Source organism: Aedes albopictus, chromosome 1 (assembly GCF_035046485.1).
Source record: "Aedes albopictus strain Foshan chromosome 1, AalbF5, whole genome shotgun sequence".
Classification (NCBI taxonomy): Eukaryota; Metazoa; Arthropoda; class Insecta; order Diptera; family Culicidae; genus Aedes; species Aedes albopictus.
In genome coordinates this window covers 150,567,931-150,587,003 of record NC_085136.1, presented here as the reverse complement: position 1 = coordinate 150,587,003, position 19,073 = coordinate 150,567,931, and the positions used below count along the sequence as shown (strand labels likewise).

Genomic DNA, 19,073 nt, shown 5'->3' with positions numbered 1-19,073 from the left:
TAGGTTTGTCCCAACTTGAAAAAAAATGGGATAAAGATCATGCAGCACGAGTTTAGAGATTTTTATTCCTTGCATTGTGATTTTTGAGCGGTAGATTCGTGTCGGTAAACACTGCAACGCTGCTGGAGATATATCATCAAAAAGTTTCGATTTTGTGTTGGTAATAATTGATTAATATTCACGAGTTAAAAAGTCCGCAACAAAATCAGCTTCCGTTTTGTCTGCAACAAATAAAAAATTGGGATCATGTCATTATCTGTTACCAATTGGGATAAAGAGTAATAGCTGCGCCTTCTTTGTTGCTTGTTTTGTGCCTCTTTTGCCTGATAATTCTTTTCACTGATTCCTTTACACCGTCGTGGTGCCTAATTAGTGACCAAATGTATCCTTTGGAATTAACCCTTCCACTAACAATACCCAAATTCCCGTGGCACCTAGGCCTGAAAGGACGCAGAGGTCTCTGCATACATTTCTTAGGTGTCCAACTAATCTTCTTTTCCCACCCCTCAGCTGTCCCAAGGACGTGAACAGGACAGCTCTCAGCCGTTGGAGGTTTGCGTCAATCTTGTCTTAGAGTCAGAGATTAGTTTCAAATCTCTGTGCTTTGGTAATGGACGGGAAAGAGACAATTCTCTTAACAACGGTCTGGGACTGTACCACCTACGATTTTGCACGACTTGCTCAATGCTAATGCTAATCTGGAATTTCTTTTGTAAAGTAAACACATTTTTATAATAATTTAGTCAATTTCGTTTTTTCTCAGTTTGTGTTTGTCGTACCTAAAATTGGCTTGCTAATAACTACAATTAATAAATAACCTAATACTAGCGTAATCGACTATAATACTCTAGATAAAACAAGGCAAATTGCACTGGGGATTGCTCAATCCTATCGATTTTTCCGTCCACGGAATTATTTGACTCAGAATTCATTTAGAGCTTGAAACTAACACTGTACGGTCGGTCGTTGTAGTGTGGAATCCTCACCGGCGGCCGCGACTGCTTAGCGCCAAGGGGAGCCAACTGCGGAATACGCCGAACTGGACGGCCACGGGGTGGTGCTGAACCGTGCTTAATTGGTGGACCGGGCGGACGTTGCCTTACTTCTGGACGCTTCGCAGCCTGTGCCTTCAGGTATTCGATCTGGGCCTTCAGCGCTTCCTTCTCGAACTGTTCGTCTTCCTGAGACTTCAAATACTCATTGTATTGACCCTTTTTCCCAGGATGACCATCGAGGTAGTGCGTCGTTCGGACAGGCTGATTCCGGAAGGAATGTTCTGAGTTGAGGAAGTTCTCGATTTGACCTTTTGCAGCGATTCCTGCACCTATATGTTCATCGGGATACAGATTTGGTACATCTTGCAGTTTGAAGTTAGGTCGGAACTCAAGCGGGTTAGGGTTGTCAATGTCGGAGCCGTGTTTGGATTTGTGTGAGGTCGATTTGGGGAAATTGTTAGGTCGGAACTTGTTAAGAGCGCCAGGCAGCTTGATGTTTTTCACATCGAAGTCACTTTCGTACTCTGTGTTGTGGGAGGGCTTCAGTTTGGTGCCGTAGGATGAGTGTAGTTTTGGACTTTTGGGTTTAGTATAAACCTCTTCTGATTCATCGCTATCGAGATTGTAGGTATTTTTGAAGCTACTACTACTTCCGCCACTACCTTTACCAAACGGTTTAAATTTTGAATTTCCAAAACCACTCTCTTCGCTGTCAATGCCGTAATAAGATGAAGATTGTTTCTCTGGTTTACCTAAAAGTCCAGCACCAAAATGTTTCAGTGTCGATACAGCAGATTTGACCAGCGGTGGCTCGCCAAACCCATATGGGCTGTTGAACTTGCCACCACTAGTGAAAGGAAACTCTAGCTTACCGACACCGAAATTGTTACTGTGTCCAAATGAGCTGCTCCCTCCAAACGTGTCGTCGTCTAAGGAAAGTTTGTTCTTCTTCTTGTTGGAAGTGAATGATGCAAGTGCAGAGTCGTCAAACGAGTACGAGGGCAGTTTTTTCACCTTACCGTCAAAGTTCAGTGATGAGCCTGAAAAAGTCCCAATTGGTAAATTTGTCGATGCTCCAAAGTTATTTAAAGAGGTTTTATAGCTATTGGCGGACTTAAGGCTGGAGTATATTTCATACTCAGTCGAATCGTGCAGATGGTCTAGCTTACCCGTCAGGGATGATTTCGTGGGAGTGGGATGGGAAATTGAAAATTTGTTGCTGTAAGTGGATTTCAATTTACTGTCCGAAGAAGGTTTCGAATAGTCATTGTTTAGAAAGTCAAAAGCTCCAGAAGATTTGAAACTGTTGGAATTTGAGGATGGTTTGAGGGGTTTGATGTTCTTGAGGTTTATTCCATAATCTTCGTCCGAGCCGGAATCATTGGATTCGGATAACTTTGTGCCGCCAAATCCGTACTCCGAGAACGACTGAAAGAAAAATTGATTAATATTTTCGTTCAAATAACTTTAGCTGCGTATGATAAGATATTCGTTACTGTCAGTTTATCGCCACTGCTAGTGACCGGCTTGAAGGCACTTCCTTTGCCAATATTATCTCCGGGCGAGGACGAAGATGCACCCCCACCTATCGTAAATGAATCGCCAACCGTATACAGACCTTCCCCGGCATTGTCATTGAACTTAGATTCTGAGCTGGCTATATCCTCTGCAATCGGCGTAGCTGTACTGGTTGTGGTTGTTCTCCGGTAGAAAGCTCGCCGTCGTTCAGCCTTTTGCGACAACGTTGGTGACGCTAAAAGCGCCATCAAAAGGATCTGAGGAAGAAAAATATGAACAGATTAAGATTAAGTCTAATTCTAATACCGAACGAAATAATCTGGACACCCCTAAAGAACCCAATTTTAACCATTTAGTGATGAATCAAATATTGTTGTTGGAGCAGTAGCTTTGTTTCCTAAAACCATATAAACATAAACTTGCTATCAAAATTCTTTTCATCAAACTAAATAACGGCCAAGTTCCAGGTATTTTTTTTTCGATAAACCCCTATGACGAAGAAAACAATACAACCGAAAACTCTCAAAGGCACCCTATGTGCTTTTCAAAGGGCAAAAGGTTATTGCGACCATAACAAATTACAAATGCTCTATGGAAAATCAAAAAGCGCTCCCTAATGAATGTTCCATGAAAGTGTGTACTGATACTCATAAATAATTGAAAACGTGCCATACTTTATGGAAAATGTACCGGTAAAACATAAAATTTTCTCATTAAAAGTGCAAATTGCACTAATAAAAAATACTGAAACGCTCTATAACAAAATACATATGCTCCATATTAAAATGCAAATGCTCCATAAAAAAATGAAATTATACCCATAATAAATTGAATATTGCTACATAGAAAAATTAAATTGCACCATTTAAAATTGTAATTACACCAGAGAAAATAGATAAATGCTCCATAAGGATTGTCAAACTGCACCATATAAAATACTAAAGCACACTAAAGCAGTGCAATGTAAAGCAATTTGAACTGCCGAATTTGAATTATGATAATATGTAGGCTGTGGAAAATTTTCAATTTTTCATGGCGCAATTGAAATTTTATATGGTGCAGTTTGATAATACTTATGGAACATTCATCTATTTTCTGTGGTGCAATTTCATTTTTTTATGGTGCTATTTAATTTTTCTATGGAGCAATATTCAACTTATTATGGGTACAATTATATTTTTTATGGAGCATTTGCCTTTTATTATTGAGCTAAAATGCTATTATTTATTGGTACAAAATTGCACTTTTAATGAGAAAATTCGGTGCATTTTCTATAAAGTGAAGAACGTTTTTAATGGGAGCGGGACATTTGGCATAAAGTCATTTGGCATAACGGTCATTTGGCATAATGGACATTTGCCATAATAGAAATGCACCCATCTTTGTCATGCCAAGTGTCCATTATGCTATATGACCGTTATGTCAAATGTCTTTATACCAAACGACCTTATGCCAAATGACTTTATGCCAAATGACACAGACCCGTTTTCAATTTATGAGTAAGATTGCACACTTTCATGGAACATGTGTTCATTCTGTTTGGAGCACTTATTGATTTTCTATGGAGCGTTTCTTGTTGTTTATGGGTGCAATAAATAAGCTGCCTTTTTCAAAGTAAATCACGTTGACCGAACGGGAAATTGGTGTCTAAGGTAAAATTTATGGGCATGAACTGTACCATATTTAAACAGGTAGAGTTTCCGGAACAATACCCCTTAAAGATGTACAAAACTATTTTTTATACGTTTTCGAGACAGAGGGTTGATCATGATGTCAAACATACAATTGTTAAATTGCTATACCCATTCAATGTTCTGCAAAGTTGTATGTCTCAATAAAATACGCAACTTCACCGAAGACATCGAAGCTGTAAGAATGTAATGAGGAGTTCCGTCAGGGATCTCCCCAGTAGTTCCAGAAGGATTCAGGGATGCCTCCAGGTATTTCATTACGCATTTCTTCAGAAGTTCTCTCAACTATTCGAACAGGAGTTCCCCCAAGTATGCTTCCAGAATTGCCTCCAGCGATTCTTTCGGGAAGATTAAGGGATGCCTCTAAAAGAGCAATCGCGAATTATTGCAGAAGTGCCTTCAAGAATTCCTACAGACGGTCCTTTAGAGATAAGTCTAGTATTTCCTTCAGGGATTCCTTCCGAAGTTTCTACAGGAATTTCTACATGAGTTTGAAGGATTCGTGTATGTAGATGTTTCTGCAGAGATGCCTCCTGAAATTTCTTCTGAGATCTCTCCAGGAGTTCCTTCAGATTTTCTTCTTAAGTATAGCTAAGGACGCCTCCAGGGGAATTGAGGGATTCCTCAGAAATGCTTCCAGGGATTGGTCCAAGAGTTCCGTTTAAGGTTTCTCCAGGAATTCCTTAAGGATACTTCAAGGAGGTCTTCCAGCGATTGCTCCTGGAGTTCTTTCGGAGATTGTTCCTGGTGGATTCAAGGATGCCTCCAGGAGTTACACCGGAGATTCTGGAGAATCTCTTCAGGAGTTCCTATAGGACTTCCTTCAGGGATTCTTCTAGTGTAGGAGTTCCTTCAAGAATGTCTTAAGTACCATAATCAAGCATATCTCCAAGATTTCCACATGGGGTTCCTACAAGAATTCCTCCCGGATTTGTGCAAGAGAATCCTCCAGGTATTCCTTATGGAATTCCTCCAGGAACTTTTTCGGAGGTTCCTCCTAAATACAATGATACATATTGCCCATTTTACTGGCATTTTACCAGGTTAGCTGGTATGTCTGAAACATACTGGAAAAACTTGTAATTAGAAGGCACGAAATGTTGCTAATTGGCAAATTGAGAGATGAAATTTGTGAAAAAAATCGCGTTCTGGTGGGATTCGAACCCACGACTCCGTATTCGCTAGACCGGCGCTTTTACCAACTAAGCCACAGAACAGGTAATGGTTCTGCGGAATAGAAAGCCAAACTGACTCCGAAGCCGCACCGTGAACACTCCTATTTCACAAACTCATCTCTCTTTTCGGCTTAGATGCCAATCCACAACACACTCCTGTTTGTGCCCACTACCTACAAGTGCGAGCGAGTTATTTATATGAAGCCGAGACTTACTCTCGCACTCCGCATACCTAGCCACCAGGCAGTTTGTTTTGCTGGTGTCTAATTAGTATGCGTCGAGAGCTCGGCACGGTCGGACGCTCGGACGACCGAACTGCGCCAAGTGACGCAAGCAAGGGTACAATGATACATATTGCCCATTTTACATACCAGCTAACCTGGTAAAATGCCAGTAAAATGGGCAATATGTATCATTGTACCCTTGCTTGCGTCACTTGGCGCAGTTCGGTCGTCCGAGCGTCCGACCGTGCCGAGCTCTCGACGCATACTAATTAGACACCAGCAAAACAAACTGCCTGGTGGCCCATTTTACTGGCATTTTACCAGGTTAGCTGGTATGTCTGAAACATACTGGAAAAACTTGTAATTAGAAGGCACGAAATGTTGCTAATTGGCAAATTGAGAGATGAAATTTGTGAAAAAAAATCGCGTTCTGGTGGGATTCGAACCCACGACTCCGTATTCGCTAGACCGGCGCTTTAACCAACTAAGCCACAGAACAGGTAATGGTTCTGCGGAATAGAAAGCCAAACTGACTCCGAAGCCGCACCGTGAACACTCCTATTTCACAAACTCATCTCTCTTTTCGGCTTAGATGCCAATCCACAAAACACTCCTGTTTGTGCCCACTACCTACAAGTGCGAGCGAGTTATTTATATGAAGCCGAGACTTACTCTCGCACTCCGCATACCTAGCCACCAGGCAGTTTGTTTTGCTGGTGTCTAATTAGTATGCGTCGAGAGCTCGGCACGGTCGGACGCTCGGACGACCGAACTGCGCCAAGTGACGCAAGCAAGGGTACAATGATACATATTGCCCATTTTACTGGCATTTTACCAGGTTAGCTGGTATGTCTGAAACATACTGGAAAAACTTGTAATTAGAAGGCACGAAATGTTGCTAATTGGCAAATTGAGAGATGAAATTTGTGAAAAAAATCGCGTTCTGGTGGGATTCGAACCCACGACTCCGTATTCGCTAGACCGGCGCTTTAACCAACTAAGCCACAGAACAGGTAATGGTTCTGCGGAATAGAAAGCCAAACTGACTCCGAAGCCGCACCGTGAACACTCCTATTTCACAAACTCATCTCTCTTTTCGGCTTAGATGCCAATCCACAACACACTCCTGTTTGTGCCCACTACCTACAAGTGCGAGCGAGTTATTTATATGAAGCCGAGACTTACTCTCGCACTCCGCATACCTAGCCACCAGGCAGTTTGTTTTGCTGGTGTCTAATTAGTATGCGTCGAGAGCTCGGCACGGTCGGACGCTCGGACGACCGAACTGCGCCCAGTGACGCAAGCAAGGGTACAATGATACATATTGCCCATTTTACTGGCATTTTACCAGGTTAGCTGGTATGTCTGAAACATACTGGAAAAACTTGTAATTAGAAGGCACGAAATGTTGCTAATTGGCAAATTGAGAGATGAAATTTGTGAAAAAAATCGCGTTCTGGTGGGATTCGAACCCACGACTCCGTATTCGCTAGACCGGCGCTTTAACCAACTAAGCCACAGAACAGGTAATGGTTCTGCGGAATAGAAAGCCAAACTGACTCCGAAGCCGCACCGTGAACACTCCTATTTCACAAACTCATCTCTCTTTTCGGCTTAGATGCCAATCCACAACACACTCCTGTTTGTGCCCACTACCTACAAGTGCGAGCGAGTTATTTATATGAAGCCGAGACTTACTCTCGCACTCCGCATACCTAGCCACCAGGCAGTTGGTAGTGGGCACAAACAGGAGTGTGTTGTGGATTGGCATCTAAGCCGAAAAGAGAGATGAGTTTGTGAAATAGGAGTGTTCACGGTGCGGCTTCGGAGTCAGTTTGGCTTTCTATTCCGCAGAACCATTACCTGTTCTGTGGCTTAGTTGGTTAAAGCGCCGGTCTAGCGAATACGGAGTCGTGGGTTCGAATCCCACCAGAACGCGATTTTTTTCACAAATTTCATCTCTCAATTTGCCAATTAGCAACATTTCGTGCCTTCTAATTACAAGTTTTTCCAGTATGTTTCAGACATACCAGCTAACCTGGTAAAATGCCAGTAAAATGGGCAATATGTATCATTGTACCCTTGCTTGCGTCACTTGGCGCAGTTCGGTCGTCCGAGCGTCCGACCGTGCCGAGCTCTCGACGCATACTAATTAGACACCAGCAAAACAAACTGCCTGGTGGCTAGGTATGCGGAGTGCGAGAGTAAGTCTCGGCTTCATATAAATAACTCGCTCGCACTTGTAGGTAGTGGGCACAAACAGGAGTGTGTTGTGGATTGGCATCTAAGCCGAAAAGAGAGATGAGTTTGTGAAATAGGAGTGTTCACGGTGCGGCTTCGGAGTCAGTTTGGCTTTCTATTCCGCAGAACCATTACCTGTTCTGTGGCTTAGTTGGTTAAAGCGCCGGTCTAGCGAATACGGAGTCGTGGGTTCGAATCCCACCAGAACGCGATTTTTTTCACAAATTTCATCTCTCAATTTGCCAATTAGCAACATTTCGTGCCCTCTAATTACAAGTTTTTCCAGTATGTTTCAGACATACCAGCTAACCTGGTAAAATGCCAGTAAAATGGGCAATATGTATCATTGTACCCTTGCTTGCGTCACTTGGCGCAGTTCGGTCGTCCGAGCGTCCGACCGTGCCGAGCTCTCGACGCATACTAATTAGACACCGGCAAAACAAACTGCCTGGTGGCTAGGTATGCGGAGTGCGAGAGTAAGTCTCGGCTTCATATAAATAACTCGCTCGCACTTGTAGGTAGTGGGCACAAACAGGAGTGTGTTGTGGATTGGCACCTAAGCCGAAAAGAGAGATGAGTTTGTGAAATAGGAGTGTTCACGGTGCGGCTTCGGAGTCAGTTTGGCTTTCTATTCCGCAGAACCATTACCTGTTCTGTGGCTTAGTTGGTTAAAGCGCCGGTCTAGCGAATACGGAGTCGTGGGTTCGAATCCCACCAGAACGCGATTTTTTTCACAAATTTCATCTCTCAATTTGCCAATTAGCAACATTTCGTGCCTTCTAATTACAAGTTTTTCCAGTATCCTCCTAAATACTTCGCAAATTCCTCCTGAAAATCCTTAGGGGATTCCTCTAGCAAGTCCTTAGAGGATTCCCCCTTAAATTTTTTTAGGATCTGCTCCTGGTATGACTTCGGTCGGGGACTTCTCCTAAAAATCCTTCGGAATTGTTCCTAGAAGTTTTTCGGGGATTGCCCTTAAAATACTTAGGATATTCCTCCTGTATTTTTTTCGGGTCTCCTTTTGGATTTACTACAGGGAATTCTACTGGAATTGCTTTGAAAATTCCTCTCGAAAATCCTTCGGGGATTTCGACTGGAAATTCTTTGGAGATTCCTTGTAAAATTCTATCGGGGATTCCTCCTGGAATTCTTCCGGGAACTGCTCCTGGAGATTTTTCGAGATTCCTCCAGGAAATCCTTCGGGGCTCCTCTTGGAAATCCTTCAGGAATTTCTCCTGGAATTTCTTCGAAGATTTATCTCCTGGAAAGTCCTTCGGGGATTCTATCTGGAAAGCTTTTGGAGTATTCCTCCAGGAAATCTTTGGGGATTCCTCCTGGACTTTCATCGGAGATTCGCCATGGAAATCTTTGGGGATTCCTCCTGAAATTCTTTCGATGATTCCTCCTGAAGTTGCAGGGATTAGTCCAGGGACTCCTCTGGGATTTAGAAAAAAATCCTCCTGCAGTTCCTTCAAGGTTCTTCCTGAGATGCCTTCTGGGATTTCTCCTGGAATTCCATCGGAGATTCCTCTCGCAAATCTTTCGGGGACTCCCAAGTCTAAATAGTGCGACCTCATTATCAAATTTGATAGCTTCTGATGCTTCTAAGAAAATTAAACCAAAGCTGCATAAAATCCATGCTCTATTATCGCTCAATGGCAATGGCGTAATGCGACATGTACTAAACTAATACGCAGGCACGGATTAATGATTGTGGGGTCCCGGGGCTGGAGCGAATGTGGAGGCCCCTCGGAGATATAAATGCATTGAGCCAAAAAATGTTTCTTTGTTTTTGAACAGTAGAGTCTGGGACTGGGACCATTTGGGCAGGGGGGCCTATTTTGGGCACTTGCTGCTCTAATTCAGTCAAATTTCAACAGTTTGACTTGATTTTTGGAACACGATCAAATAAGTACAGTGTCTGTCTAGCCATGTCCAAAAATTCAAGTCAATCGGTTTGAAATTAATTTGTCCAAAATAAGTTCTCCTGCCCAAATGGACCCAGACCCTACTTGAGCAAAATGAAAAATAAAATTAATGTTTAGCAATCATAAACGGTTTTGTGGGGTCCCTAAAATGTGGGGCCCGGGGCCCTGATATTGCGTTATGGTGAAAGATCTACCAAACCTAACCCTAGTGACATCTGGTTTGCAAAGCTGGGGTAATGTTTTTTAGTAAAAAGGATTCATGGTATAAGGTCCTAGTTTTTGGCGATAGTTTCGAAAATTGCACTTATTCTGCCTTGCTGATAATTAATGAATCGGACTTTGCTCATCCAAGACTACACTTGTTGTTTGGAAAACAGACCTGCTTTACGTATCTAATTGCATACTAATCTATTAAAGGTTGATAAATACTGGTAGTTCAATGACTCACGTATATTCTTGAACACGTGAACACTTTCTATAATTTGACAGAGTTTTGCAACTAGCCTAAAGCCCCGGGGTTTTCTTTGTTGTCCTGGGACTAAACTAGAACAAGACTGTTTAGTTTTCCCAGAAATCAAATCGATTGTGTTTGATTAGAGGCGCACTTTCAATGGGATTTAGAAACTTATGAAAACGGGACCTTTTCATCGCATTCGAATTCTTAAACCTCTGAGCAAACAAAACAAGAACTGTATAGAAATCGATGCTCCATTGCCTCTCAGTGACAATGGAGTAGTACGACATGCACAAATACTAAGGTTATGGGTATTGCCACAAAAGATCAAAATGCTGGTCGCAGTGTGTCATCCAAACAGAAAAAAGCCAAATGTTTGGAAATTTTAAACCTCAATTCTGGGTCCATACATGAAAATTCTATTCAACTTCGAACATTTATAAAAGTCGTTATTTGATTGAGACGGCTGCACATTCATAACATTAAACTATTGTTAAAGTGGTGCCGCAAATAAATGAATAGATCAAAGCGCAATATGAGAAGCAATTATCTACTTATCGCCTGACTATTAACCTCAACAAGGTAGCAGTAACAAACTGACGACTCAGCAACAGCCCCTTTTTTCGGTCCAGACACGTGAAGTGGCAAAGAGCAAAACAAAAATCACTTCATCACATGCCCCTACATCCGGAAGTTCAAAATAGGTAATGGCTATTCAAGCATACTGGAATTCACTTTCGTTTATGATTTATTATGAAAATAGCTGATAATAGCCGCTTGAAGCCCCGTTTTGCGGTTTCTTTTCTGCTGGATCCTCTCTTACAGCACAATTCACCAAATTGCGGAGATGAACCCACTCAACAATTTTTCAGACGTTAAGCCATACTTGATTTATTACCTCATCGCAAACAGTTCAGCTTCACAAAAAAAGATGTAATAACAATGTTATCCTAATCTTTCACGCATCACATTACTGATTGATTTCGATAAAGTTGTATTCTCACTTTTCATTGTTTGCTTCTATAGATATTTCTTTACCCACACCAAATACCCGCGCTCCAAGCAGTTGCATTTTACTAACACCTAGTTCCCCAGGTCCACTTATAAACGAACAGCATCAATGGTCAATTATATTGCCCATCGACAGCATCCGAAAAGCGGGTCATAAAAGCGATGAAAGTTTAGTTTTTTTTCTCATAGGCTTCGTCTGCGCAGGTGAGTATCTGGAGCTGCTTATCGCACTTCATTCGTTACGTGCTATACCGCTTCACACAAGACATAATCGCACATGGTAGCCAAAATCTTATGAAATTTTCATTACCGGTCTGCTATAGTTGCTTTAAATGGTTGTTTACCGATGTTTCGTAACTTCCAACGCTGTTGCTGCCACAAACTGCGCTATTATGTGCTAATATGTCTAACATTTGAACTCGGGATAAAACCAGTGAGCGAGCATGCTTGAGCTCATTCATTAGTATCAAAGATATTTAGCTGAGAGGGTGGGCTGACCTAAGTTTACGCATCAGTTTAAAAGTTATGGGTACATGAACAAAAGTCACGAAGAGGAGGAGGCCCGACAATTGCCAAATAATTGATCTCATTCGGTAGCGACGCACTTTACTCAGCATACTGTCCTAATTTTTTCACTGCTGATTGATTGGCTCAGACGGTGCCGACCTCGGAGATTATTTTACTAATGTGCCTTTCATTCAATACCACATGTCGTGGCGCACTGTTTACAATTACCATCATTTGAATGCATATCGGACGCCGCACGAAACCCCAATATGTACATATATCTGTTCAACTGTGTTCATCGTTCGCGAATTATCTCAAGCAGATCTTTTCTCGTTATTCTAGATCTAGAGGAATGTCAATGGAATTGAAATACCAAGATATTTCCAAATATTATGGCCTTACAAGCTCGTATCCTTTCGTTCAGAAATAAAAATTAAATTTTGGACTGTATTGCTAACACTAAGTACTTAAGTGTTTTTATTAATTACTAAAATATGCTGTTTCGCCAATTGGAAGTAGCTAGGACTAGGATTAGGTTTGAATCCTCCACATGCTATACTTGGTATTACTTACTTGAATAATTCTTTAACGGTGAAACCACTCAGGGGCTGTTCATAAACCACGTAGACTGAAATTAGGCCATCTCAGACCCCCTCCACCCTCTTAGACTTTTGTACACACAAAAATTTTGAAATTTGTATGCAGCATAGACTTCGGGCAGACTTCACCACCCTCCCCCCCACTCCCCCCCCTTAAAGTATGCCCAGTCAACCAGTGATCGTTTAAGATGTTGAATAAGATGTTAAAGTTGAGGCGATATGCGTACATTTTACATGCGCCCAAATGGAGGCATGCACGCATATGGCACGCATCTTATACGATTACTGATTGTCTGGGTGCGTGGTTTAAGAACGGGCTTAGGGACAAAACGTCGAAAGACAAAACGTCGAAAGACAAAACGTCGAATGCCAAAACGTCGAATGTCAAAAGGTCGAATGCCAAAACGTCGAAAGGGACAAAACGTCGAAAGGACAAAACGTCGAAAACGAGTAATCTAAGCGAATAGTGAATTCTTTATTCTTTTAAAAGATACTCATTCTTTCACTTGTATTTGTTAACTAGTTCAGAAACAACACCTCAGAGTCGGAATATTTCTTGACCAGTTCTTCGTGGATAAGGAATATTCGCACTGCCGTATATAGAAAACTCACATCACGTCACGTTAAGTGTAACATTATTTATTCCAGGACTTTCCCGGCCAGGACTTTCCTCTTTCCTACTGGGGCCCACTACTGGCACCCAGTGTTGCATTTGAATTAAACGCGAACTGAACTGAGCTTGAATGTGTTATCAAATCTTATGTGCGTCCTGACCAAGGTGCTGCCCTAGGACTTTGTGACGCATCTGCGTTGTTGCGCGAATATATGCGCCACAATGAAGTTGGACAATTTGGCATCGGGCATCTGCACCGAAATCCGGATTTTCCGGTAATCAACGGTGACCGAACCGGTCACCCCCCCCCCCCCCCCCCCCCTCTTAATAGAGAGTGAGTTTCTGAACCAAATCAGCCCAAGGATTGGTGAAAAAATGGTAGAAATATGACCATTTCAGTTTACAGGTACCAGGGTACCATGTTGGCATTCTGCGAGTGCAGTTCTTGCTCAAGTTGCGTTCACTTTAGAGCTTAGGTACGTGCGTTCCAAATTTTGAACTGAACAATGTTCAAACATGTTTGATCGCAGCGTGCCGTTTTTGAACTTCTACGCAAATTGATCGCGCTTAAATGCAGTGGTACAATGTCGGAAGTCGGTCCATAAATTTTCAGCATTACGTCATAACTTTCTTCAGGGTGGCTACGATGGTGGCCTCTAGCTACCATCGGCCGGATCTCTGGTATCTTTAGGGTGACGATTGCGATGATCGGGCGCATTTTTCCTTCAAGGGCGTCTGGTTTGATTACAGCTGTCCTTCTCCGCAATTCATCCAGTATTCTAGAATATAGTACTAGTACAACAATGCCAAGTATCCACACAATAATCTCTACACAGCTGGTGGTTTCAACTCGGGTCTGAAGCATCATAGAGTGCAAAATAAGTCACGAACCTTCAGCGCTTGAGCAGTGACCCAAGATAATGAGACATAATGAGTGTGTCCCGTTAATTAGTTCGTCATCCTGCCATCTTGGTGGATCTACCGTATCGCCACCCCGAACGCCACGCCGAATTGAATTCTTCAGATCTCAATGATGAATGTTGCCATAATCCCGGAAAGAATGTCAAAAAACGGGAAGAATCTTTGCAGGAACCCCGGCAGCAATCATGGCACGAGTACCTGAAAGAATCCCGCAAGATCCTCAAGATTCACAGAAATCTTTGAAATAAGACAAGTTGGAATCCCTGGAGCAATTCTAGCGGGAACCTCTGAAGGAATCTTTTACGGAATTCCAGAAGGGATCTTTGAAGGAATTTCAGCAGACTTGCAGACCCATATTGCATGATATCATAGCTCAAACTACCTTTCCGTGGCCGCCATCTTAGATATGGTCCGCCATCTTGGAATTCAAAACATCGATTTTTGACTTCTAGTCATGGTGTTATAGTTCAAACTATCATTTTGTGGCCGCCGTCTTGGATATGGTTCGCCATCTTAGATTTCAAAATGACGTCGGATATTCATTTTTGAGTTCTACTCATGAAACCCGATCGATAGATGCCCATATTGCATGGTATCATAGCTCAAACTACCATTCCGCGGACGCCATATTGGATATGGTTAACCATCTTGGATTTCAACATGGCTGTCGGCAACTGGCAACACGGTTTCAAGTGAGCCGACGAACGCCCAATGTTAAAACGCTGTCAGTCCGAAGCGAACGCAAGCACACAGCGGAAGTCGGGTCTGACAACCTTACAAACTGCGCTCGACAGGCAGAACTGAAAAGTCGTGCGCCGAGGAAGAACCTCCATTAAGCATACTGTTAATATTTTCATCTTTTATCTATTTTCACCATATTTGTACTGTTTTTTAAATCATAACACTGAAAAATGTGAGTAGAGGAATTCATAAGAAGTTGAATTTGTTAATTAATACTAATGGCTAAAATATATTTCAGCTTCAAGCTGTATTGCTGCAAGAAATAAAATGGCGATCTGCTAAAAGGAATCAGTGTTTTGTCTATCTCCCGGAACAAAACTTGAAGATTTTTCAACATGTCTACCGGAAATCGCGGAGGATTTCAACGTCCGGGCAATGCCCCATCTACGGAGGAACATAATTGTGTTTCATGCGACCGGCCGGATTCCTTTGACGATTTAGTCCAATGCGATGAATGCGATAGCTGGTGGCACATGCAGTGCGCATCGGTAACGCCATCAATCGCCGAACGAGATTGGATCTGCAACAATTGTCAAAAACATGGTCAAAAATTCCAGTCTGCAGCCAGCGGCAGTCAAGCTACATCAGCTAGTTCGCGCGCAGCCAGGATTGACTTGAAGCTACAACAGTTGGAAGAACAGAGGTCCATCGAAAAGCGAGAATTGGAGGCAGAAAAACGTTTTCTACAACAGAAGTACGAGCTGTTGCAGTCGAAACTGGACGAAGAAGAGGACGACCGGAGCGTCCGCAGTCGATTGAGTCGACACACAAGCATGCAGCAGGTAACACAATGGCTAACAGATCCAGCGAATCAAGCAGAAGATGCCGGCGGTACACATCTGCGCGGCCAAGCAGCGAGTCCGCGGACATTGCGATACGAAGCTCACACCCACAAACAATCACTACCAAGCGTATGTAAACAACTCCCATCGTCCGTCATCAATCAGCAGCAGCAAACTACCGACACGATTTCGAAGACAGGTCCGACAGAGTTGGAACTACCCATTCAACGAGCCAGGAAACCAAACGCAATTAGTCCTGAGAATGTCGTCCCGGTATTGCGACAGCGGAGAGCCGTCGTAGGTAACGACCCAGCGTTTCTCCCCCGCATCGAACCGGTCGAACCAGGTGAGCCACATGGTGTTGTCCCGGTGCTGCGACAACAGGAAGTCGTAGGAAGTACCGATGCAGCACTTTTCCCCCCCCGTCCAATCAGGTAAGCCACACATTTATCCAACCACAGCCGACGTTGTGCAATCAGAGTATTACCAGCCACTCCAAAGAATGACGTCACAGTTCGAAAACATTAATTTTCAAAATTCTCCACCGATCGGGTTGGTGTCACGTGATGCACCGATTGTTGAACATTCAGTACTTACCCCCTCGCAGTTAGCGGCTAGACAAGTTCTGCCGCGTGATTTGCCTGCATTTTATGGTGACCCTGCTGATTGGCCCATATTCATAAGCAGTTATAATAACTCGACGGCTGCTTGTGGATTTAGCAATGTCGAGAATTTGGCCCGTCTGCAGAGGTGTCTCAAGGGATCTGCTTATGAGTCTGTTAAAAGTCGTTTACTACTGCCGGAATCTGTCCCACAAGTCCTCACTACCCTTCAATTGCTCTACGGTCGTCCAGAGCTTCTGGTTCACGTTCTACTCGATAAAGTTCGTACTGTTCCGGCTCCGAAAGCCGAACGATTGGACACTCTAATTGATTTCGGGCTAGCAGTGCAAAGTCTATGCGACCACCTTGAGGCCGCGAAACAAGAAGCACACTTGTCGAATCCGTCTCTCCTCATGGAACTCGTTGAAAAACTTCCCGCTCATGTGAAGCTCGAATGGGCAGGATATATGCAACAGTGCCAGGTAGTTGATTTGAAAACATTCGGTAATTTCATGTCAAACGTAGTGGTATCCGCGAGCAAAGTAACGTTGTACAGTGGTGCATTTAGAAATAGTGCGTCTGAAAAGTCGAAGCCGAGGTCGCGAGCATCAATTAACGCACACAGCAGTGAAGGTCAACTGGATCAAGAGCAGGAACGCGGCTGTTATGTTTGTAAAGTTCCTGGTCACCGTGTCAGCGAATGTGAAGTGTTTGGGTCGTACTCGGTGGATGAACGTTGGAAGGCCATACAAACCAATGGCCTCTGTCGTAGCTGCTTGAATGCACATGGCAGGAGAAGCTGTCGCAGTGCTTCAGTATGTGGCATAAATGGCTGTGAATATCGTCACAATCGCTTGCTACATGCAAATAAATCAGCAGCAGCAGTAACGACTCCGTCAGCACTCGCTGAGAATCACACTCACCTTCAAGCAAAGCAACAGTTGCTCTTCCGAATCGTCCCTGTGACCTTGTATGGACCGCGTGCAACAGTCGACACCTACGCATTTCTCGATGACGGGTCATCATTGACGTTGATTGAGGATAGTTTGGTGGAACAACTTGGTATGGAAGGAAGGAATGAGCCATTGTGTCTACGTTGGACGGGCAATATGACCAGAGTGGAATCTAACTCTCGAGTGGTACAGTTGGTTATTTCTGGAGCGGCAGGTAAGAAATTCCAAGTTGATGATGTTCAAACAGTGAAAGAACTTGCACTCCCCCGACAAGACCTCGACGTTGACAAGATCGCCGCACAGTTCCAGCACCTCCGAGGAGTTCCGGTAAGTAGTTATCAGAATGCAGTGCCTCGTCTATTGGTGGGTGTCAATAACCTCCATTTGTCCGTTCCGTTGAAGACGAAGGAGGGCAAATTCGGAGAACCGGTGGCTGTAAAAACCAGATTAGGCTGGTGCGTGTTTGGGGGTAAAGGATGTCCTGCATCGACGCAATCTATGAATTACCATTCATGTGAATGCGAAGGAAGCAAAACACTTAACGAAACGGTCAAGAGTTATTTCACCATGGAAGACACAGGAGTCCACCCCATACCGGAATCACGTGAAGATGAACGGGCTTAACAGATCCTGAAAGCAACGGCAAAGCGTATCGGAAACAAATTTGAAGTAGGTCTCTTGTGGAAATTTGATGGTGCCGAATTTCCAGATACGTTCGGGATGGCTTTCCGGCGGCTTGAGTGTCTGGAGCGAAGGATGTCCAAGGACCCCAAACTTCACGAAAGTCTGCACCGACAAATTAAGGAGTACCAATCAAAGGGATACGCGCATCGGGCTAGCGATTTGGAACTGAAAAATATGGACCCACGACGAGTTTGGTATTTGCCCTTGGGGGTCGTGATTAACCCACGAAAGCCTGGTAAAATACGCATCATCTGGGATGCGGCCGCAACTGTCGAAGGCGTTTCACTTAATTCATTCCTTTTGAAGGGGCCAGATCAATTGACCGAACTACCAGCCGTATTTGCAAGATTTCGGCAATTCTCCGTTGCTGTGGTAGCTGACTTGAGGGAAATGTTCCACCAAATACAATTGCGGAGCATCGACAAACCTTCGCATTGTTTCCTCTGGCGGTCAAATCCTTCGAATCCACCTGAGGTGTATCTAATGGATGTAGTCATCTTTGGGTCGTCGTGTGCGTCAGCGATCGCACAGTACATCAAAAATACAAACGCTGAAGAATTTGCGGAACAATACCCCCGAGCAGTTACTGGAATCGTCAAGAATCATTATGTTGATGATTTCTTAGACAGCTTTGATAGTGAGGACGAGGCAGTTCGCGTGTCTGAGGAAGTGAAAATGATTCACGAAAAAGGGGGGTTCCAGTTGCGAAATTGGTTATCCAACAGTGAAACCGTGATACATAAAATAGGCGATCCACAGAATTGTGGCGAGAAGTTGTTGATAGCGGATAAGCATGATAGATTTGAACGTGTGTTAGGAATGCTTTGGTCGACGAAAGGGGATGTGCTGAGTTTTCCCGTGACAATGAAGGATGAAATTCAAGTAATACTGGACAATGGCACAAAACCAACTAAACGTCAAATGTTGAAGTGTATGATGGCCTTTTTTGATCCTCTGGGGCTTTTGAGTGTCTTCTCTATTCACGGAAAAATCATGTTCCAGGATGCATGGCGTTCTGGAATTCAATGGGACGAAGAAGTAAGTGACCAATTGTGGGAAGATTGGCGTGTGTGGACAAGTTTCTTTTCGAGTGTTTGGAGTTTGACAATCCCGCGGTGTTATTTCCCGGGTGCGTTGAACAGTACGTATGAGAATCTTGAGTTACACATTTTTGTTGATGCGAGTGAGGTAGCTTATTCCGCTGTCGCATATTTTCGTGTAGTCGGGTCAGATGGTGTTCCGGTCTGTGCATTGGTCGCTGCTAAGGCAAAAGTTGCTCCACTCAAACCGTTGTCAATTCCTCGTATGGAACTGCAGGCTGCGGTATTGGGCACTCGTCTGATGCGTTTCGTTACGGACAGTCATACTGTATTGGTGAAAAGAACATTCCTCTGGAGCGATTCGTCAACCGTATTGGCTTGGATAAGAGCAGAC

At 43.5% G+C, this 19,073-nt stretch overlaps 1 protein-coding gene across 7 annotated transcripts in view; it reads right to left on the bottom strand.

Annotated features, from left to right (window-relative positions):
• Window positions 1–726: 726 nt before the first annotated feature.
• LOC109418620 (uncharacterized) overlaps window positions 727–19,073 on the bottom strand; it is a 40,192-nt gene continuing 21,845 nt past the window's right edge. The window contains exons 2-5 of one of the 7 annotated variants that reach the window (XM_029861830.2): window positions 2,492–2,770; window positions 2,165–2,423; window positions 1,868–2,035; window positions 727–1,747 (exon numbers count right to left, since the gene is read on the bottom strand). In XM_029861830.2, the coding sequence (XP_029717690.2) occupies window positions 933–1,747; window positions 1,868–2,035; window positions 2,165–2,423; window positions 2,492–2,770 (1,521 nt within the window). In that variant the 3' untranslated portion in view covers window positions 727–932. Of the gene's footprint in view, window positions 2,424–2,491; window positions 2,771–19,073 lie in introns of all 7 variants that reach the window. The other 6 variants (XM_019692843.3, XM_019692851.3, XM_062845585.1 and 3 more) reach the window with 6 other exon arrangements.